Source organism: Cibotium barometz, chromosome 3, assembly GCF_041138505.1.
Source record: "Cibotium barometz isolate CiBa-2024 chromosome 3, ASM4113850v1, whole genome shotgun sequence".
Taxonomy (NCBI): Eukaryota; Viridiplantae; Streptophyta; class Polypodiopsida; order Cyatheales; family Cibotiaceae; genus Cibotium; species Cibotium barometz.
Window position 1 is genome coordinate 12004161 of NC_141048.1, and position 22863 is coordinate 12027023.

The window sequence follows — 22863 nt, forward strand, 5'->3', positions numbered from 1 at the left end:
GCATACAAACGAGCCTCGAAATATGCGTGAAATGCTTTGAAACGCGTAAAAAAATTGTTAACATAGTTAACATAGTTAACAACACACTATAGCGTATGTTAACATAGTTAACAATACACTATAGGGTATACCTTGTCTACGTAAGAGGATAGCGAGATAATCAAAGAAGCAACTCTAGGAGAAGATAACAAGGGGGTGACAGCCAAGAGAACCTTCTCTAATACCAATTGTTGGAGTGGAGATCACAGTAGCAACACACACATAGATGCAACAAGTAAGGAGAGATAGATGGAAGCACAACACTGAGAATGAGTGAAGTTCAAGTGAAATGACATGATAAGGTCACTTACACACCTTACACACACTCATAACAGTGCGTACATATGCTCGAGGAAAAAAACCTCCTATAATAAAGAGGGAAAAAGTGCCCCATCCTATTATTAGCCTACAACCACACATCATTACCATATAAATGGTTACATCTCCATCAAGTTTCGACTAAGGGGGAGACAAAGGCAAATTTACAAATGCATCCCAACATGAAGAAAAGATGCATGAGAAAGGCATTAGAAACTATGTCTGAAGAAGTAGGGACCAATCCGAGGAGACAATGAGCGAAGGAGCATAGTCAAAGTCGTGGCACTTCGGTACGAGCGAAGGAGCATAGCCAAAGCTGGGGCACTTCGAAGAAGAGGTATTTTAGGACCTAAAAGGATCAATAAAATGAACTTGGAAGGGGGTGGCCGCCGCCGACATAAGTGTGCTTCCAATGGGTCAATCACAAGTTGGATAAGGATCAAACTCCATAGATTTTAACCATCAAAACCATAAATATTGATAATTACTCCTTTGATCATAACTCAACTACATCAATATTGGTGTTAACTACAATAGTGAGATGATTATATGGCTTCATTGGATAGGGATAATCATGTTTATGGTCTATGGTTAAGGAAGGCCACTTGGTAAACAGCTTTTGCGATTATTCAAGTATGCAACTATATAGATATTGGCCAACCATAATAGTGGGGCGAATAGCTGTTGCAATTATTCAAGCATACATGTAGTGCAACTATATAGATATTGGCCAAGCAATAAGGGCCTACAATGAGTGAATAATATGTAAATCATTGATTACTATGAGTAGGTTGTTCTTTCTGGAGAACAATCAACACTAATTTATCAACTAAGCACCATAATCTCATGTGAGTTGTGAGTGTGTCTTGCGTTTTTTTTTTTTTCACAACTTCTCCTTTACGTAAACACACACAGTGAAAGAGAGAGACGATCTCATGAAATATAGGGAACTACATACACCTTTACCACAATTAAGATGATATGAGCTTAATTAAGATTGCCTTAAGTACTTACGCGTTAAATATTTAAATGGGGCCTTTTTGGGGCTTAAGGTGTATCGAGGAAGAAGCGCATGCAATTTTTTTAAATCTGGAGGTGTAGCAAACTAATGAAACCATTGCTGAGGTGGCAAATGCTCATGGCGGACCTTGCTGGCGTGCCAGGTCGAATTTCTTTACCGCCTTCTTCCACACGTGCGAGAGAGAGGCACGCAGGCCCTCGTTGGCGTCCCAATCCTGGAAGAAGCTGGCCTTGCGCCGAAGGCTTGCCACCTCACCTGTGGGCGGCCCTTCCCCTTCCCCGCCCCTACGCCCGCTGCTGCTGCTTCTTGCTGGTGAATCCCCGCTGCCAGACGACGACGCTGTCCGACTGCCGCTTCCTGTGCCTCTCGTGCTGGCGCTCTTCATTAGCATGTTGGCTTTCCTGGCCGCCCCACCGCTTCCGACTGTCGCTCCGCCCGCAAGTCCTGCTGTCTGCAGCCGTGACAGCTGCTGGCGGATCTGGTTTTGCTTGAGCTGTAAAGAAGATTGCCTCTGCTGCTTTAGAAGCTCTTCCGTCGACGGCGGCTGCGCCCTCCGGAACTGAGGTGGCGGGGTTTTGACCGGGAACTCTCCCGTCGACGGAAGAAATGGCATTTGACGGGACTGCGCCGGCGGAGTCGACGAGCTGCGCTCGGGTTGCCGTTGTTGCGGGGGAGTCGGGCGGCGTTGGGAAGTCGTTTCACGGTGGTTGTGTTGGAGCTCCGATTTCTTGACAACTGGCAACAACGACGGAGAGATTTGGCCCCGAGTCGGCGTCGCCGCCTTCGATTGACGGTGCTGTCCGTCGATCTTGGCTTTCGTGGGCGACGGAGATAGCAGAGATGCCGACGGAGATCCGTTGGAAGAATCGCCCATCAAATCCTGCAGTTGAGGCGGCACTCCGGCACTCTGCTGCCGTTTGCGGCGCTTCTCCCGCTCTCTTGCGGCTCTCATCTTTTCAACGAACTCCGCCTCACAGGCGATTTGAAGCGCCACTTCCGCCGAATTATTTGGCCCATCTGCCGGAACAGTTCGTCCGTTCGCCCCCAAATTTAGATGGGTGAAGCTTTCAATTACCTCCGCCTTCAAATCGTTATCGTTACAAGGCCCTTTAGATTTCCGTCGCCAGGGGGCACCAGAGCTGCCGGCGCCGTTAGCACTAGCGGCGCGTTTGAACGACGGGCTACCCGCGCGGCGCCAAGGGCTGAAGTGCCGCCCATTTTCATTATCTTTCACCTCTTTTACCATCTCCCTTTTCTTGGGCAGCGCCAAAGTTGGCTCCTCTACGGCTAAATCTATCGTCTCCGCCTGTTTGAAGTTCAGTTTCTCCAGAAAACCGCCAATCCTGCCACCTCTGGCCGCCGCCTCCGCCTCAGGATCGCCATTTTTTCCATGTGGGCGATTGCCGAGAAGCTCTTGAGCCTCCGGAACATGATTGTCATTCTGCAATGGGATTTCTGGGGTGGTTTTTTGTCCTTTGTCGCCACTATCACAAGGGTTATTAAGCAAAAGCATTTGCAACCATTTGTCCAGATTGAATTTGCCCACGCGCTTGACTCTGTCCTCTTCATCTTCTTCGTCTTCAATGGCATCTGCCATGGCGGCATTGACCTTCCCCTGCATCTCCAACACCTCCTGCAACAGCTCATCCATCTGCTCATCATCTCTGACCTTCCCAGCAACAACACTGCATTTTCTCCCCTGTTCCAGCAGCAGCTTTGGCTTCTCATCCTCCCTGTTCAGCCCATCGTCATCATCACAGGCCAATTCACTGTTGTGGGTTGCATTGTCTCGCACTGATTCTTCCTTTTCACCCTTGCCATCATCGTCTGGCTCCCCATACTCATACCCAAGCAGAACCACATCCATGTCACTCTCATCCAATGCTTTTCTCTTCACACCACTACTCCCACTTGAACCTGTTGGTGATGCAGTTTTTGTCTGCATGTGCTGATTTTCCAAGTTTGCTTGACCAGCTTCATCATTGCGAACTTTTGTTTGTCTTGGGTCTTTCTCTCTGATGGGAACTTTAGATTTAGAACCTTTGACCTCAAGCTCCTGGGCATTGAGGGTTACTTTTGATTGTATTAAGCCTCGCTTTCTGATGGGCACTTTGAAATCTTTGAATCTAAGCGCAGGTTTGTCCAATTCAGCAGTTCTTTGCTTATCTTCCACCTCATTTGAATCACTGTAGTATTGCGTGGATGATTTAAAAATTTCCTTCTCTTTGCCTGTTTCATTAGAGTCTTGAGAGTCTTGTTCTGGAGTGTGGGGCTCTTCAAGCCTTCTGAAACTGTACTTATGGTGGTCCCCTTCACCCAACAATTGGACTCTCTGAAGATCACCTTGGGCTTTGCCACCTTTGTGATGTATCTTTGCACAGGCACTCGGCTTTATGAAGCTGCCAACATCGGTATGCCCTTCATTGCGAGTCCTTTTGGTGATTTTGGGCCTCGCCAAGGCCTCTAGACTCTCCCTCTGCTTTACCCTTTTCACAAGGTCCATTTCAGCTGCATCACATGTTGACTTCTGTGACTCAAATCTTGCTAGCAATGCATTGCAGGCAGCTTGGTTTAGTCTGGCTTGTTCCTTGTATACAACACATCTGAATGCACAAAAATCCAACACTTCGACTGAAACCCAATGCTTTTCAAGCACCTCAACTACATCAAAATATTATGGACACACTAAAAAGAGCATGGTTAGCTTGTAGACACACACACACACACACACATGCAGATGGAAACAAGAAACTCACTGGTGCATTGTGTCTCTAATCATCTTCTCAAGACATAACCTGTACTGTGATTGTGTTTCTGCCCATCTTCTTTGCTTCTCAACCCGCTTTCTTTGTTTTGCAAGTGTTTGCTCAAGCTCCTCGAGGACTGACTTTTCCTTATCATTGTGGTCTTTCATCTGTCTAAGCTCCTCCTCCAACTGAATCAGGTCTTCCTCTCTTTGCTTCCTTTCTTCCCCCTGCGTTTGTTTGAGCAGTTCTTCTCTTTGTATTCCTGCAGTGGCAGCAGGATATCCATCTGTAGGTTCTTCTTTGTTCTCCTTATCCAGCTTCCATTCTCCTTTCATCAACCGGTACTGAAGGTGAAAAGGGAAAGTGCACATAATTCCCTCTTAGAAAACACATAGATACATTACAATGTTGGGTTTTAGAGAGATGCATAATCTGTAAGTACCAACCTTGTCTTTGATTTGCACAGTGGACCTGTTGACAAGAATAGGTTCAAACTCTTTGATCTCTTTCCAACTTCCAGGCCCAAACTTTTGCAATGCTCTCCTAAGAGCCTCCTCTTCATCCAGAGTCCATCGCCTTCGTGCAGGAGTCCCTAATACACATCATTCAATACATGGGAAGGGATTGGTGTTTATAATCTGTACTTAAGGTTACCGGCTTACTAGCATTCTAGCATCTAATAATAGGTAAGCTTCTATAGAAGCTCACCTGTGTTGCCAACTTGTTGATAACCTTGTTTTACTGCTCTGTTGCTGTTAAGAACTCTCAAAGTGTCATCCATGTCTTTCTGCACTCTCACAATGGCAGCGGCTGCAAGTCCGACCTGATGCTTTCTTTCACGAAAGGGTTGAGGCCAAGAATGGCACTCCACTACTAGCTTGTCATCAAGCTGCTCATTTTCTCCACCTAGGAAGAACAAGGAAAATGCTCTTTGCCTGCAAGTATAGCAAAAGATAGTTGTTAGCAAACTACCATGTCTTATAAGGGAAACCATGAGTCATGACTGTTACAACCCAAGGTTAACTATTCCTCAACATTGTGTGAGTGTGAGACAGGGGAGTAAGCACATGCAGCCTTCTTAAGCCATGGAAGGATTCACCAGAAGGGTGGTTCATAGAATCCCACATGCTTTGGGAGCAAATAGGAGGTGAGAAATGGCATCTTACTGAGCCCACTAAGGAGCAACATACCTGAAATCCGCATTTTTGGAAGAAAAAACAGAGAGAAACTGATTGACTGAAACCCCAATTTGCAGATCCCACCAAGGCACCAGAAACTCCAGCTTTCTGCTCTTCCTCTGGTTAACTTGCCATTGAACTATGCGAAGATTGCTTAGAACTGTTTTCCCTCCTCCTGGTACCCACATTGCCTTATGATCAGGATGGCATAAAGCATGTGAAACCCATCTTAACAATGCAAGGTCCATACCTATTATGCCATGCATGCTCCATACCTATAGCGTTACAGTGTTGAACAACACCATGGATAGTCCTAAGATTTTGGCTTTTAAAATGCTTACTTGAATGAGGGAACCAGTGATCAACCTCCCAAGCAAGTGGAGATCCAGGGTCAGCATTCCAATAAACTACATTCCCATATGTATCCACCCGAAATTTTGCAGGATCAAACCCTGCATTTCTGCATAAGAACAGTGAAGTCTTTAAACTTTATTTTATCCCTGCCATCTCACAGAGCCTCCAGATGCGACGAAATCTTACCCTAAGTGATCCAGTTGTTGCCACAAAAAATCTGCATGCCGCCTTGCATTGGATGGATCTCTCTCCTCCTCGTCAAGGATTGGGAATAAGGTGTCAAACTCTTTGATTTTATTTAGCTGTATTAACATAATAAAGTACTATGTTAGGACATCCAATCATCTAGCTAACCCACAAAGCAGTAACTATGCTATATAAAAATACTAACAGCTTGGTTGAATTGTTGGCTCCATTAATATCTTAGGAATTAAGGGTCGCACAAACATGAAAGTTAAGCATACAAAAATCTATGATGAGCAACTGTATTGACCAGTTTGGTGCTATATTTGACATGTAAAGTCAACTAACCTCTTCTTCTAGAGGTGCATAAGGATGAAATCTCTGTGGAGGTCCTTCTGTGAAAGGTGTGATAAGCCCCTGCATCTGTATGTAAGCGTGCCTACATAGCTTAGCATAGCCTCTGGGGTACCCCAGCTGCCTGTCAACTGCCCTTTCTTCATCTGTCAGCACGTTCTTGACAAACATGGCTTGCTAGAAGCTCAAAGTCTCCTAAACTCAACAGGAGAAAAAAGCAGGTTTTAAACAGAAATCTGCAAAATGCTCACACAGAAGAGAGATGTTACACGAAAATCAGAGAAAAACGAAGCAGGCTTTGGGCAAAATTCCGAGATTAGAAAGCAAATTTTATGTCACAGAAGCTCGCCCAGAAAAGGGGTTTTGGGCCAAAACCCGGGAAAAAGCTTGCCCAATAAGGCAGAGCAGAGAAAAAAGTATCCCCAGAAATGCAGAATTTGTTTAGGGCGAAAAGCCCGCCGAGAAAGCAGATTTCTCACGAAAAACAGAAAGTAGATGGAAAGCGGAAAGCAGATTGTGCTCGAACAAGAGCTCGCCCAGAAAGCAGAAACCCAGAAAACAGACTTTGCTCAAAACTTAGAGCAAATAGCTCACCCAAAAAGCAGTTTTAGCTCAAAAATCAAATCGAAAAGCCCGCCCAAAGGAGAAGCAGATTAAGATCGGTCGGAATTCTAGCTGAACTGTTGACAAAGATCGGAGAGAATCAGGAGAGATGCGTTTGTCTGTTCGTAAGAATTTAGAAATGTTTGAAAAATCGGAAGGGATGCGCCTGCAAGTTGGAGCAGAAAATGCTAACCGGAAGCGTGTGGCGAATTCAATAGCCCCCTCTCTCTCTCTCTCTAACAACGGCTCGCCGCTCAAGCGAGGGTCCCAACGGCTAGAATATAGAATCCCCCATTTATACGCCCCCACGCACACACGCACACCGCCCGGGTCCCCCACACTCTTTTTTGGTCCACACACACACACACTATACACATTTCTAAACATTTATTAATAATCTTTTACATGATCCACCACGTGGGACTTTTTCTTTGAATCCATGATCAAAATCATGGATGATGGGATGCTCTTAATGTTAGAAGTCATCTCCTCTCTTTATGTTGACACCAGGGCTTTTGTTGTGGGTGTGCCCGCCCTTGTAGGTGTTTTCTCATTTTTCCTCACTCCCCGTATATTTTCCCATTTTTTCCCTATTTTTCTTGGCATGGGAGGCTGCCCTCTAATGGCAGGAGGACCCAATTGCTGGCCGACTGCATCAGTACACTTGTGTTCACATTATGGAGCTGGTCGACTGGTCTGGACAGGTCGTGGACCTTTTATGCTGGCCGATTGCTGTGTGCAGGTCGTGGGCTCCTTTGGTGTCCAGTCGGTTGTCCTTGATGCAGGCCGACTTCATGCAGGCCGACTGCATGCTTGGGGCCATATAAAATGGCCCCACAGCCCCTTGCCATTATTGTATCACTTCGGGATCTTCTTTGTGTATATAGAGCAGAGTTACACGCGTCTATCTCTCTCTCTCTCTCTCTTGTGCTGTTGTTTTCTGCATTGCGTTTGCTCCTGTGTTCCCAGATTTGGTCATCATCTCCACTGCACATTCTGACTTGGTATCAGAGCCCTAGGCTCTAGATAGTTCTTGGGATTTGTGTGAGCAAGAGGGGGACTGTTGTGTTGCTGATTGGTGGACTGTACGGGACTGTTTGGGAAGAGGAGAAGCAAGACGACGGTGGGCTGATTTGCTGGACAGCCACTTGCAGGTGTAAGTTCTTCTTTGTTCCCACAACCACCCTTTTTCAGAGTACATCCCCGCAATGGCAGATCTATTAGAGATGGCCGAGAGGCATGGAAGATCCCTACACTCCCCATGTTCCTTGTGGACCGTCAGTTGGACGAGAACAACTACGGCATATGGAAGGTAATGATGGAATCTGTTCTGGAGTCTTACGACCTCGCTGATTTCATCGTTGTTGGGGTTCCACGGCCGGAAGTAGAGGAAGGGGAGTTACCGGAGATCCGAAAGGACCGGGAGGCACACGTATAGATGTGGGATCGTGTCAACGCTAGGGTCCGTTCAATTATCTTCCTCAACTGCACACCGCAGGTAATCAATCATGTAAAGCATATGACGTTGGCCAGAGGTATATGGCCTTCTCTTTACAACAGGGTATCGCCCATGAAGAGGATTTCCTTGGAAGTACAAATGCGGGTTATGAGCCCTACAAAGTCGTTGACGATGCGGGAGCATATTAACAAGCTACAAGCTCTTCAGCAGGAAGTTCTTCAGGCTGGGAAGGAGATATCGTCAGAGGACATGGCCATAACGTTGCTATCGCATTTGCCCTCTCAGTACTCAGCATTTTACTCGTCTTTGATTACAAGTGGCAGGCTCAGCACCATCACGTGGGAGGAGCTTGTGCCCATGGTCTTGGACCAAGAGAAACGATTCACGAACCTTCCTCGGGGTGGAGGTTCGGAGGCCTTAACTGGCCAACAGTCGAAAGGCGTAACATGAGCAAAGGGAAGGCTTCATCGAAGAAGTCTTCTGAGAAGAAGTCCGTCGCCTCGCTGACCGCGAGAAACTAAAGGCAGAGAGGACCTGTAATGATTGTGGCGAGAAAGGCCACTATTGGAGGCAGTGTCCCAAGCGGAAGATCGAGAAGAGTGAAGATTCCTAAGCAACAATCATGAAGACTCCGGCTTTTGTGCACCTGGAGGTGATGGACACCGATGCTTCATTTTCTTCAGGCAGGGAGGAGGTTGGAGGACTTGCCGCCGCCGCTACGGATACTCGGGAGTGGATTCTAGACAGTGGTGCTTCCAGGCACATGACTCCTTCTCGTTTACATTTACAGGACCTCTGTAGTATTCTGGTCACATTCTTATTGGGGATACATCCGCTATTCCAGTTCACAGTGAGAGCAGGTTGGAGATAGTTCCCGATGGCAGAGGGGGGAAGCATTCCTCCCAGGTGTTGTATGTTCCGTCACTTGGTTTTCATCTATTGTCAGTGCATTAGGTTTGCAAGATTGGCGTACGGATGGAGTTTGATGAGCATTTTGTTGCTCTCTAGGACAAAGCAACATGCCAGGGTGGTTTGGGAAGGCGGAGTGGAGAATGGAGTTTACAAGCTTTCAGTACTCTCTCTCCCATGTCCTCAGGTTTGTGATGAGTGGTAGTCTGGTAATGGCCACTTAAGTGTGGATACGCTGCAGGTGCACGCTCTCCGGGACCAGATGGAGGATAGCTTGCTAGTTGATGGCAGCAGTTGGCAGGAACTTTCCAGTACTGATGGTGGCTCTTGTGTTCGTCAGTCAGAGGAAACTGAACAGGTAACTTATGCTCTGATGTCTTGCAGTATTCGGGACAAAGAAACTCCTGTAGATGAGGATGTTCTTTCCACGGGGACCTTTCGGAAGCCAGCAGGTGGCAGTTGATTACTTGCAGAAGGAGGTGGATTCTCCAGGCTTTGTGGTTTCGGATTCAGAGGGGGTGGTTGACAGGTTTCAGAAGGCTTTGCGTGGTCTTGAGCAAGTTTCCAGGACTTGGCTTTGCACCGTAAACAGGGTTTGATCCTTGTGAGCAGTGTGATGACTCTTTGACTCGGAAGCAGAATGGTTCATTGATTTGGTTGTTGGACACTAGATTGGACGGGAGCTTCCTGATGAGGCAGTTGAGCTCATGGTTGCAGATGAGTCTTTGGGAGGCAGGATTGCGTATCCTGTGGTTTCTGCGGCATGCGAAGGATCATGGACTCTTTTACTCGGGAGGGGGATTGATGGATGGAGTCCGACTCCACGGTTGGAGTGACTCAGATTGGGGAGGAGATCCAGACACGAGGAGATCTACTTCAGGCCCAGGAGCAGTTTTATGGAGCAGTAAGAGGCAGTCATCTTTTGCCTTGTCGTCGAGATAGAGGCAGAGTACCGGGCTGCTTGTGATACTGCTTGTGAGGTGGTGAGGATGCAGAGGTTGCATTGCAGGATTGGGATTCCACTGGAGGAACCCATGGTCATCGAGAGGCACTTTGTTCATGAACAGATCGTTTTGCTAATGACATCTTGCTGTTCGACGGAGGACAGTACGGTGGACCGCTTCACGAAGTCGCTATCTCAGGATTTGCTCAGGCGGCACCCCAGCTCCCTGTGGTTGGTTTCACAGCCAAGAGCTGAGAGGGGGTGTTAGTCATCTCCTGTCTTTATGTTGACACCAGGGCCTTTGTTGTGGGTGTGCCCGCCCTTGTAGGTGTTTTCTCATTTCTCCTCACTCCCCGTATTTTTCCCCATTTTTTCCCTATTTTTCTTAGCATGGGAGGTTGCCCTGTGATGGCAGGAGGACCCAGTTGTTGTTGGCCGATTGCATCAGTACACTTGTGCTCACATTATGGAGCTGGCCGACTGGTCTGGACAGCAGGTCGTGGACCTTTTATGCTGGCCGACTGCTGTGTGCAGGTCGTGGGCTCCTTTGGTGTCCAATCGGCTGTCCCTGATGTAGGCCGACTGCATGCTTGGGGCCATATAAAATGGCCCCACAGCCCCTTGCCATTATTGTATCACTTCGGGATCTTCTTTGTGTATATAGAGCAGAGTTACACGCCTCTATCTCTCTCTCTCTTGTGCTGTTGTTGTTTTCTGCATTGTGTTTTCTCCTGTGTTCCCATATTTGGTCATTATCTCCACTGCACATTCTGACACTTAAACCATGTTTTTTTTAATATGAAGAGAAGGTCCTCGTCGTCGTGGGATAACATGTCATCACTTTCCACTATAGGAGTGGGTAGATTCGAACATGCACACAGGGTATATTCGAACATGCACCTATGACCTCTTTTTCGAGAGGTAAGGGTCGTACCACTCGAATAAACCTCTCTTAAAAGCATGTTGGGATAGCATTTAACTCTCACAAGCTAGGGGTTGGTACACAATGGCCTTTATTTGCAAGGTTCTTTTTAGTGGTAGCCTTTATTTGCAAGCACCCATTTGGCATCCTTGTGCCTACTTTTGACCTCCACATGGGCTGGCCATTCCACAAATTCCTCAACCTTTGGGCCCCTTTGAGCTTTATTGGGCTTTATTTGCTTTTTATGGCCTTTATTGTGCAAGCTTCTTTTAAGTGGTTGCCTTCACTTGAAGGCTAAAATGGATTTGATGCCCGTTGTAGCCTTCAAGTTTCAAGCCTACTACACATCATTGCTCCAAACAAACCTTTTTGCAACTAGATAAGGCTAGGGACACATAACCATCCTAGAGTCTCCCCCATAGCATGAGCAATGAGCATGTATACTGAACTCTTTGTGAACTTGTTCCTTGACCATGTATCCTTTGCATTCAACAAATGCCCTCATGAAAAAGTTGACACTAGGATTGGATCCTAATGTTGATTGATTTTTCTTTGCTTCCTCATCCCATGTCCATCCTCCTATGGTTGCCTATAAACTCAGCCTCACCCCACCCAAATCAAAAAGTTGCATTGTTTGACAAATCCAGCCATGCGTGGGCAGGGAGTTCTCTTTGTCCATGCTCTAACACTCCACACCTAGAGTTAGGTCACGTGCCTTGCAACGCCAAAGAAACCTCATAAATCCATTGACCTAGCATGACTTGTTTTTGTAAGCTTTCCCTTTTTATGGGCACTAGGTCACATCCTCATCAACAAGAGGATAGTGTATATCTCTTTGTGTATGTAAGGGGAGAGTACCCAAGTTTTGATTGGCTATTGAATTTCAATAAGTTGGGGAGACCTAATTGTGTGTAACCAGCCCTAGAGACAATCCTTGATGGTAATTGATTTTTTGTCTTAAAAATGGTGCTTCTGGGCTAAGATTATAAACCATGTATCTCAAACCCAGGTGGCTGTACCACATAAACCTCCTCCTTGACATGGCCATTCAGAAATGCCGACTTCACATCATTTGCAATACCGGCCACTTACCATGAGCAGCCAAGGCTAGTACTGCGGTTAATCTAGCTATGGGGTCAAATGTCTTTTAAAAGTCAAACCCTTTGACCTGTTCAAAACCCTTCCCTAGGAGCCTTTCCTTGTACTTATCCAATGTACCATCAGATTGAGCTTTGTTACTCTTACACTCCCACACTGTGACATCTCCACCATAACTTTTGCAACCTTGTCATCCCTCTCATAAGTTATATGTTTCACCAACAAGAGCTAGTAGAAGTAGCATAAGAAGCAAGCCAAGGCGCACCTGCAATGCAAGAAAAAGGCCATGGACAAGGCAACCAAGATTGTTTCAATTATCATCGTCAAATCTCTCATCCTAACATCAATGCTGATATGCAACAAATTTCAACACAAAAAGAATTAAGTACCCATAAACCTTGGTTATTACTGTTGAGATGGGGGTGGTTCTTATGCAGAGAGTAAGTGGTTATTTATGTAAGATATTGGGCAATCAAAGGCAGGTCTCTTGACCTAAATTAGCCTCCACTAGATTGTTGAATTCTAGGAAGCTTTCTATTCCTATCCCTTTACGTAAGATATTGGGCAATCAAAGGCAAGTCTCTTGACTTGAATTAGCCTCCACCAGATTGTTGAATTCTAGGAAGCTTCTATTCCTATCCCTTTAAGTAAGATATTTGGCAATCAAAGGCAAGTCTCTTGACCTGAATTAGCCTCCACCAGATTGTTGAATTCTAGGAAGCTTTCTATTTCTATTCCATTTCACATACGCGCCATAGTTTCAAGGATTTGTGGGGATTTATGGTGTACAAGGCAATTAACTAAAATAGTACACTATTGATATGTTAATTATCTATTAATTGCTCCACTATTTAATTATTTGCTTGTTATGGAGGTGATATCATGAAACAATTGCTCGATATTTAGTTAATTGCTCATTATAGGGGCATGCTTCTTAATAGCATAGAATAATATGTACACAATATGAAAATGCAATATGCTATGTACTCAATATGAAAGTGCATGATGTATGTACTCAATATTAGAGTGTGATAAATTTAGTGTCATGATGCTTAGAGCTTTAAGATGTTACACATTGTTAAACACTTTCATGTTGCTATATACACTCAAAATAAAGAAGCTTAGAACGTTAATATGGTGTTTTCTCAAGAAAGGGAACATTTCTTACTCTTGTAAATTTTGTGGAGATAAAGTGTGCTAGCTCCCCAACCACATGAAAACATTGTGTTATATGTGTGTGTGTGTGTGTGTGTATGTATATGTATATTTATGTATTTGCACAATAGTGCAAGATGCTATATATTCACAATACGAAAGTGCAAGATGCTATGTACTCAATATGCACGTGCTATGAATATCAATATAAGTCCATATTAGGGAATTTGGAAAAATCCCAATTTTCATTTTCATATGTTTAGGACAAATTAGCCAATAATAGGTCAATAAAATGTATCAACTTCTTTTCTCCAAATTGCATATTTGTGATATTGAGGCTTACAATACTCAAAGCATACTATATTTAAGGACAATCTTATGGGAATGCTTTATTCAAATTCACATTATATACTATGAATTTTGTGATCACACTCATCACGTTACATCAACCATACATCAAAAAATATAAAAAACTGCTTTTGATCAATTCAAATTCATTAATTAACGATAAACCCTTTACAACGATAACATGTCCTACTCCAAACTCAAAGTTCTCATATATCTTCACCTCCATGAACTCAACGAGCATTACTCATCATTGAGAGTGTCAACTTGATGACATCCTTATGTCCATTTATATAACTACCAATATGGCATCAATTAAAATTTTGTTTGTAAGTAAGCCAAAGATAATAATCGAGATAGAAAAAATGATGTTTGCAAATTCAAGAAAAATACAGTTGTAGATAGATCGATCATTAAAGATAAGGCCTTAACAATGATACGTACAAATTACCATGACTATAAAGAACCAATGCTTATTTTACAAAACAGATTGAATGAAACATAATGACAAATGATGGAAACTTAATATTGATAACACATTGCAATCAAAACTCATAGTTGGCAAAGAGCTCATCTCCTGTCTTGAGGTTACATGTAGATTTAACATAAACATATCCATATTCAAGGTTATTAATTGATGTGTGATTTTGTTTATGCCAAGGTGGCAAAGATGGAATAAACACATATCTCACATTCCCTTTCTCACTGAAAACCCTACAACTATTTATGTAGCCTACCACATTTCCATCTCGAACATCAGCCATAATATATACTCGATCCTCTTCGTCGTTGCGTCAACTATTGGGTCCTTAAGAATGGAGTACCTTCTTGATGTGGGATGCATGGAACACAACAAACTCCAGTCATCATGAAGAAATTTAGATCCACAATAGTGCAACAAAGCTCGACCAAGAGGAATTAGTGTTTGCACATTGTGCTTGTGGTATGCTTGGAGTTGTGATATGAAACCCTTCGCTGTAGCTCCTATGATTTACATAGCATTGTGCATTACATTAGTGCCAAAGATTTCTAAGTGGTTTGAACTTGGCCTCCACACCCATCTTTTTTGGCCTAAATATCTTCTCACGATTATACAAATTACACTCCTCCTATCCCCACACAATACAAATTACACTCCTCCTATCCCCACAAATCACAAATTACACTCCTCCTATCCCCACACAATACAAATTACACTCCTCCTATCCCCACACAATAAAAATTGGTAATTGTCACCCTATATGCAATTCCAAAGTTTCCACCATATGCATGACATTTTTGTGCAAAGCTGTGGACCATATCCCAAGATGGAACTTTATGAATAGATTGGCTAAAAACTCTATCCAAATCTATGTTTAGGTTGGGTAATGCAAGTCAAATCTTATAGATGGATGTGAATTTCTAGATTTGGTCACTCATTCAAATCCATGTAATGGGTGTTAATGTTATGGATTTGGCCAATTATCCAAATCTTATGTATGACTATAAACTTTATGTGCCCTTATTGACATACCCAAATGACTATATGTGAGGATTAAATTTGAACAAGTGTCCAAATCTTTGTTTGGGGTGTCAATAACTAAATCACAAACACATGGTCTAATTGATCTAATGAACATGGCATGTGTTTCACTTTATAACAATGAACAAATTATGATGTAGTCATTTTTTGGCCATTATGAACAAATTATGATGCAGTCAAGTAACAATACCATCTTTGAATTTGATAAAATGAGATAAAAGTTCTTCTACTAAGTCAAGATTATAAGTAATATACATAAGCCATTAATCATGGCCCATAAGTCACAATACTTTCTTTGAATTTGACAAAATGAAATAAAAGTTCTTCTACTCAAGATTATAAGTAATATACATAAGCCATTAATCATGGCCCATAAGCTTTCTTAAGCATCCCCTAATCTTTTCTAGATTTGAGCACCATCTCCTTTTAAGTGAGCACTAATTTGGCATCCTTGCGCCTACTTTTGGCCTCCACATGGGTTGGCCATTCAATAAATTCCTCAACCTTTGGGCTCCCTTTGACCTTTTAAACCATAGTCCATGACTTATGCAATTCTCATAAATGTTTGAGGATCACATACTACTCCCCCTCATTGCAAATATTTACCCCATATCACTTGCTATTTCAACAAAAAGAACACTTCAAAGATCACACCTCTCTGAATTCTATTTTTTGTTATTTTGTTAACGATAGTAGGAGGACTCTTGGGAGGGCTCACCTATGTTTATGGGTCAAATATGTATGCATATTACATTCATATTTATTAGAAGGGTCTGAATGTACATTGCAAGACAATCTTGATGGAGCACCCATGGCACAAAGTGTTTTAATGAATTAAACCATTTGAGGTAGAGATGCTTGCTCTCTAGGAAAAAAGAGATTCCTTTTGAACATAAAGACAAGACATGTATCAGAGGAAGTGACTTGCACCCCCCTCACATGAATGCATGGGTGGGATCTAACAAATTCAAAACCTCATTAAAAAATTCAAGAATATGACAAGTTCCCAAGTAAGGGATATAAAGCTACATTTTTATTCAACACACATGAAAAGGAAGAGAAAAATTAAAGTATATACTTACATTTTTCTTGTGACACTGACCTTGATTGGTTTAGTGGGACTATTTTCCCAACACAATGAGTGGGGGTAAAGAATCACACTTAATTTTTTGGGTGCATATGATGGTGACTTTGTATCTAATTGAATTTGGGAAACATAAGTAAGTGTCATGGTGTTTTAGCTAGCAAGAATGTTTTTTCATGGTAACTTTAACTAGTTAAAAAACGCACCCCAACTCTGAGTATCTTGAATCTCATTGGCCAATATTCTTGAAGTACTTATAGTTTATGAACCTCTTAGTTGTGTAGCTTTCTCATATATATGTAGCTTTAAGTCCATATAATTGTATTTATCCAACCACATCATGTAGCATTAAATAGTATACAACAAAGAAATATGCAACCAATGCAATGTTATGTTTTTGTGAGTGTGTATGTGATAGAGAGAGATAGAGCATACAACAAAAAATGGTAAGTGTATAAAAAATATAAGCTACCACAAGTTTGACATGCAAGCCACGTGCAAGAATATATTCCTATCTACATAGTTATATTTAAATGTTTTCTATATATTTATATGAACCCTAGGGTTACCTTTGTATATGATATAGATATATTTAAATGTTTTCTATACAAACCCAAGGGTTACCCATATTATATACATTTGTATACATGAATGGTGATAATAGTTGTGTTTGGTGCACCAAAAAGTTGGCCATCTCATTGAAATTACTAAACTAGTTGCTTAGGCTTGAGGAAATTATAAACATTACTAGATGACACAAAAAAATGGAGGAGTACAACAAGAAAGATTTTAGCATGATTGCATGTAAAATATTGAGCAACCACCACCATCTTGATACATGGAACATGAAAAGAGAATGAAGCTTTAGTTTAAGTTTAAAGAATTTTAAAACAATCTTTTAGGTTAGTGTTGACACCAACCCTAAATCTTTACGATGAGCACTATGTGAGAAAATAAAATCTTTATAGATATATTAATAAAATTTCAAGTAGTATTTCACCTCTAGTTAAAATATGAATACCTCGTTTTGGTATTCTCAATGGGTCTACCTAAAGAATACCTCATTTTCAAGTAGTATGTCACCTTTGGCTAAAATATGAATACCTTATTTTGGTATTCTCAATTAATCTAGTTGAAGAACTTGAAACTCTTGAAATCAACTAACAAACCATTCCTTAAAGCTTTGAAACTCTTGAAATGAACTAGCAAACCGTTCCTTAAAGATTTGTTTGAGGGTCAAGCTTGTAATATTATGAGAAAGCTACAAGAAATCAAGCTTAGGTAAGACTTACAATTTTATGAGGGTGTTGTAGAATAAAAAATGTCCCACACGTAAGTGAAGCTATTCTCTAAGTGAAAATTCCCAAACTAAGTGATGTTATTTTCTATTGTAACCTCAAGACATAGAAGAAACTCTACCAAAGATTTTTTTTTTCTCAATGAATGTATAGTGCTAAACATTAAAAAAATCATGATCCTTTAGACAAAATGGAAGTGAATTAATGCTTTTTAATTTTACATCTTCCTTTTTAAAAGGAATTAACCTTGAGACATAGTGTTTTTCAAAAGTAATTAATGTTTTCATCGTCCTTTTCAATCCATCTTCCTTCTCAATGTTGTAAACTTATGAGGTTATTAATGGAATTTCCAACCAATCCCTTAATTTGTAACTTAATATTTGGCTTCAAAATACCTTATGCAACTTACCATCTTGGAGGGGTTTCCATTTTCATGTTTACCTTCAAAGTGGGCATCATTATTACTAGATTTTCCTCTTACTAAAGGAAATGCTAAGAACTTGTACCATGCACCATTTTTAGTCAACAAATTTTGAGGAGGAATCAATGGAACAAGAAAAAATTCAAGATACCTAAGTTTTGAGTTTACAAATCTTGAGGAGGAATCAATGGATAAGTAAAAATTCAAGATACGAGTCTTAGTTTATGACCAAAAAGCCAAACATTTTATCCCATAAAGTCTGTAAATGTTCACATATAAACTAATCACACAAGGTGAAAAGAAGGGATCTCTAGAGTGGGTCTCTAACTTACAAGAAATGGACACCATTTTAAAAATTGATCTCTCCCTCTCCCTCTCTCTCTCTCTCTCTCTCTCTCTCTCTCTCTCAACATACATACATTTAAAAAAATCATATATGAGCACCTAGAAAGTCAGCATAAAAGACATATCTATTTAAAAATTTTATTTGTGCACCTTGAAATTCAACATAGAAGACCTAGATCTATTTGGAACTTTTGTGCTCTTCCTTTGGTGTATGGCATGCTTGTTTATTTTAATAGTTCTTGGCATTTGCACTATTGTGAAATTATACAATACATGCATACATACATGTGCATGTATGCATTTTTGTATATATAAATATGGTTACTTTTCATGTGGTCATATGTATACATACATATGACCACTTTTCATGTGGTTGTAGAGCTAGCACACTTCGTACCAAAAAAATTCAAGGCTATGCTCTTCCTTGAGTTTCATACATGTCTTCTTGGTGATATAGATTTAAGAAATCACAACTTTGGTTTTTTAGTACTTCAACAATGTGTGACAGGTTAAAGCTATAAGCATCTTGAGCACTTTCATCTTCAGTACATAGCATCTTGCAATTTCATCTTCAGTACATAGCATCTTGCAGTTTCATCTTCAGTACATAGCATCTTGCAGTTTCATCTTCTTGGTGACACATATTTAAGAAATCATAACTTTAGTTTTAGTACTTCAGCACTGTGTGACATGTGAAAGTTCAAAGCATATAAGTCCATATTAGGGAATTTGGAAAAATCCATGCATATTGGAAAAAATAAAATTGACATATTTAAATTAATTTTGGTAATTTTGATGACGTTAGTAATTTCAATAAATTTGAAAGAAAAAGTGTTGCTACTCAAGGTTGATAATAACACATATGAGGTGTTTACAAACATGGTTTAAGCTACAATGTAGCTAAGAAAATATCCATAAAATTTGAAAGAAAAGTATAAAAAATAATCAAATTCTAAATAGTAGGGGACTAACATGCAGTAACTCATAAACAAAAAGTGACCAACATAGATCCAATTAGTACTTTAATAATCTAAACTCATTGGCCTTTATCACACTTCTTGGATGTTGACAAACTCTCCTTTGCCTTAGCACATATATTTTCTAGAATCTTAATCTTTTGTGGCACGTTTCCCCCCTTAGTGAGCCACGCAAAAACTATCATGTCTGATAGCTCCCAATGCACATGATCCTTCTTGTTACATATCCAAAAAAATTTCCAACAATCTCTATAAACCTCAACATCCTAATATTTCTCTTTTTGCATATACAGGTGCCCAATATTGTATTAAAATCCTCTTGTAGTTTTTAGATGATCTATTGACATATAGAATATATTGGTTCCGATGATCGAATAAGAACAAAGTCTCCCTTTCTAACATTAAACATGGGCTAAAAAAATCTCTTCGTCCTTTTACTTTATGGTCTGCAATCATCAAATTCCTCCAATCCCAAGAATTCATCGTCAATATCAATAGTTATACCATCCATGTGTGTACCTAGAGTTCTTGGCCAAAGTTATGATGCCTCCATCTTGGACACTTGATCTCTGCATCAGATCCTTAAACATTAGCCCATATCGTATGTAATATTTAAATCCTTTTACCACATTTAAGTGATCTTTAATGTACTCAAACATTGGAACAACACATGGAACCCCCTGTTGAAGTATTATATTACAATCACTATCCTTCTTCCATAATTCAATATCACCATCCTTTGGCAACCATTCAATGGATTTAGGATGCACTTCATATTGCATTAATGGAATCTTTTACTGCATGAAGAATCTAAATTGTAATGGTCTTGAGTGCACCCCACTAGCACATCTTGTCTATTAGACAAGTACCCACCATCAATGAATCACTTGAGGTTTGGGATAGTTGTCATCATCAAGAATGGGATTGGAGTAGATATTTGGGGCTATCCTTGAATATTTTTATTAAATGTGGGAAGATGAATCTCTAGCTAGTCCTTAGTTTCTTAGAGAACCTACTAAACATTGCATCAATATCCTCATGTGTATGACCAACCATTAAGAATCCTAACTGAATCATCTTAAATACTCCTTTGGCAACAACCAACAATAATAGATAGGTGAACAAATGCTGATTCTTGTTCTTTGAGGCACAATTGTCCAAATTCTCTCGTAACTTCTTGAATTTTGAACTAGGATCTATGTTCAACACTTCTGCCCAATATCATTAAACGTAGTCGAACAAGCACCCATGTATCCATCATGTAAGTAATATTGATCAAGAGCCTTTCTGGAGTTTAAAGCATGCAACAATGTGCTAGTAGATCTGGGCATACCATCATGCAACAATGTGCTAGTAGATATGGGCATACCATCATTGATAAGATCTCCATACTCATGTCTGTCACACCTCTCAAGTTTTCTTAGACACAAGGTCTCCATACTCATGTCTGTCACACCTCTCAAGGTTTCTTAGACACAAGGCAAGAGAACATATTGTGAAATTTGGATCAGATGGCCCCATAAGTCGATAGAAAAATCTCCATAGTTCCCTTGTCCATGTCCATGGGTTAGCATTTCCATTAGTAACATTAAAATTCCCTCCTTGTAGTCTAGATTTGTGGGTAAAAATCTATCAAATTTTTTGTTCCAAAGCCTGCTTCCTCCTGGCAAGCAGACACACTAATGAAATGCCCTTCTTGTAGTCCATACTTGTGGGTAAAAAGCCAATAAAATATATGTTGAGAACTTGGCTCCAAGCTTTGGGAAGGATTAAAAAAGGTAATTAACACAAGATTATGCCAAAAAACTACACACACAACTAAGCTATGGTGCTTCCTCTATTTCTCACAGTCTCTCCATCACTAAAAGGAGACATTATTGCACACAAAAAAGATAGAGAAGAAATGCAAGAAACAAGAAAGTGGATGAGGGGGAGAAAAGAAAGACACAATTGGGAAAGGATTAAGGGGAAAGTGGAAGAGGGGGAGAAAAGAAAGACACAATTGGGAAAGGATTAAGGAAGGTAATTAACACAAGATTATGCACAAAAATCACACACACAACTAAGCTATGGTGCGTCCTTGATTTCTCACACTCTCTCCACCATCACTAAAAGGAGACATTGTTACACATAAACAAGATAGAGAAGAAAAGCAAGAAGCAAGAACGTGGAAGAGAGGGAAAAAGAGAAAGACACAACTCCTTTTCATGAGTCGTGCATTCCTCCAACCACCCAAACTACCTTTTCTTGATATTTTATCCAAATTTAAAAAGTAAACAACTTTTACTTCTCCTAAGGTTCTAAATTGAGGCTTTAATTTTCTAGTTGATTAAGGTTCTCATACTACCAACAACAAGAAAGGAGCAGATTGAAATGTGCATTGGCTTTTACAAATTTGCGAACCTCCTATTAAAGACAATCACTTACAAAGTTCTCATAAAATATTGCAATGAAATTTTACAAAGGTATAAATGCCATCAAAGGTTGATAAAATAATTAATTTTGCCAATGTAAAATATTTTGTCAATACTAAATTTGGTACCAAAAATAAGGGTTATCAAACATTGGCAATTGTGTTGACTTGTTAGTCTCCTTGGTACACACCTTCAATCTCGGGATCATTGTTTTCTTCTAGTCCCCATCTTATCATGTATTATGCATAAGTACTAATTAGGATTTAATTGTGAGGTCAATCTCCAAGCATAGTAGAGGTTTGTATAACTAAGTTGTTGCAACATTTGGGCTTTTCTTTGACGCATCAATATATTACGTTCATCCACGCACTTTGTGGCTCCCAATTGATCCTTTATGCCACTGCATATAGTGCACTTTGAAAACTCAATTGTTTTGGTGGTAAGGCTAACATGCTTGAATTCTGTATTTCAAATCCTACCAAATGTGGATGTTGACATTTCTTTGTGATTTAGATGCTTCAACATCATATTAACCTCATTCAAAATGTCCTTCTACTTGTAGACATATGGGATAACTAGTTGCATTTCCCTAGAACCATCTATCATTGTCCTACTCTTGTCAGGCATCTGCTCGTAATTGTTTTGTATAAATTCTTGAATTATTTCCCTTCCTAGTTCAATTGATCCCATGCTTTCTTATAATCCTCTTGTTTTCGTACATTGACCTTGGTATACTATTCTCAAACTGACCTGTTTGCAGTAGGCTAGCTTGAGCCGCGGGTCGGCGCCATAGCAGCAGTTGGAGTGCGGCATGTTAGCACCATCAACTGTTAGGGTCACCTACTTTACTACAGGAAATGACGCTTCCTTAATACCCAGCCGGTGCATCTTATCAAAGTACTAATGAAGATTATAAGCAAGCAGTATTAAAGGATGAATCTTGAACATTGTAAGGGCTGGCTGCCGATTGTATCATTTTCCTTTTTGGGTTGATATAAGTAAGACCGTTATTTTCGTTCTCCCTCTCTCTCTCTCTCTCTCTCTCTCTCTCTCTCTCTCTCTCTCTCTCTCTCTCTCTCTCTCTCTCTCGTATATTCATCTTCTTGTTACGTCTTCGTGTATTCATTTACACTTTCTATGTTATAATCATTAGTTATCTCTTAAGTTATTGCGC

The 22863-nt window shown here is 40.9% G+C and overlaps 1 protein-coding gene across 1 annotated transcript; it reads right to left on the reverse strand.

Annotated features, from left to right (window-relative positions):
- Positions 1-410: 410 nt before the first annotated feature.
- LOC147639718 (uncharacterized) lies at positions 411-6977 on the reverse strand. Its single transcript, XM_086773138.1, has 9 exons — positions 6789-6977; positions 6189-6394; positions 5844-5959; positions 5645-5763; positions 5316-5478; positions 4834-5060; positions 4572-4717; positions 4135-4469; positions 411-3981 (listed from the first exon to the last, which is right to left on the reverse strand). Exons 2-9 carry the CDS (start codon positions 6363-6365, stop codon positions 1494-1496), a joined length of 3771 nt encoding a protein of 1256 aa, XP_086629264.1. The 5' UTR covers positions 6366-6394; positions 6789-6977; the 3' UTR covers positions 411-1493.
- Between the last annotated feature and the right edge of the window lie 15886 nt (positions 6978-22863).

Coding starts and splice junctions, on each gene's coding strand:
- LOC147639718 (XM_086773138.1), bottom strand. CDS start 6,365: ATGTTTGTCAAGAACGTGCTGACAGATGAAGAAAGGGCAGTTGACAGG. Junction 5,061..5,315: donor TCCAAAAATGCGGATTTCAG/GTATGTTGCTCC, acceptor CTATACTTGCAG/GCAAAGAGCATTTTCCTTGT. Junction 4,718..4,833: donor TCAACAAGTTGGCAACACAG/GTGAGCTTCTAT, acceptor GATGTGTATTAG/GGACTCCTGCACGAAGGCGA.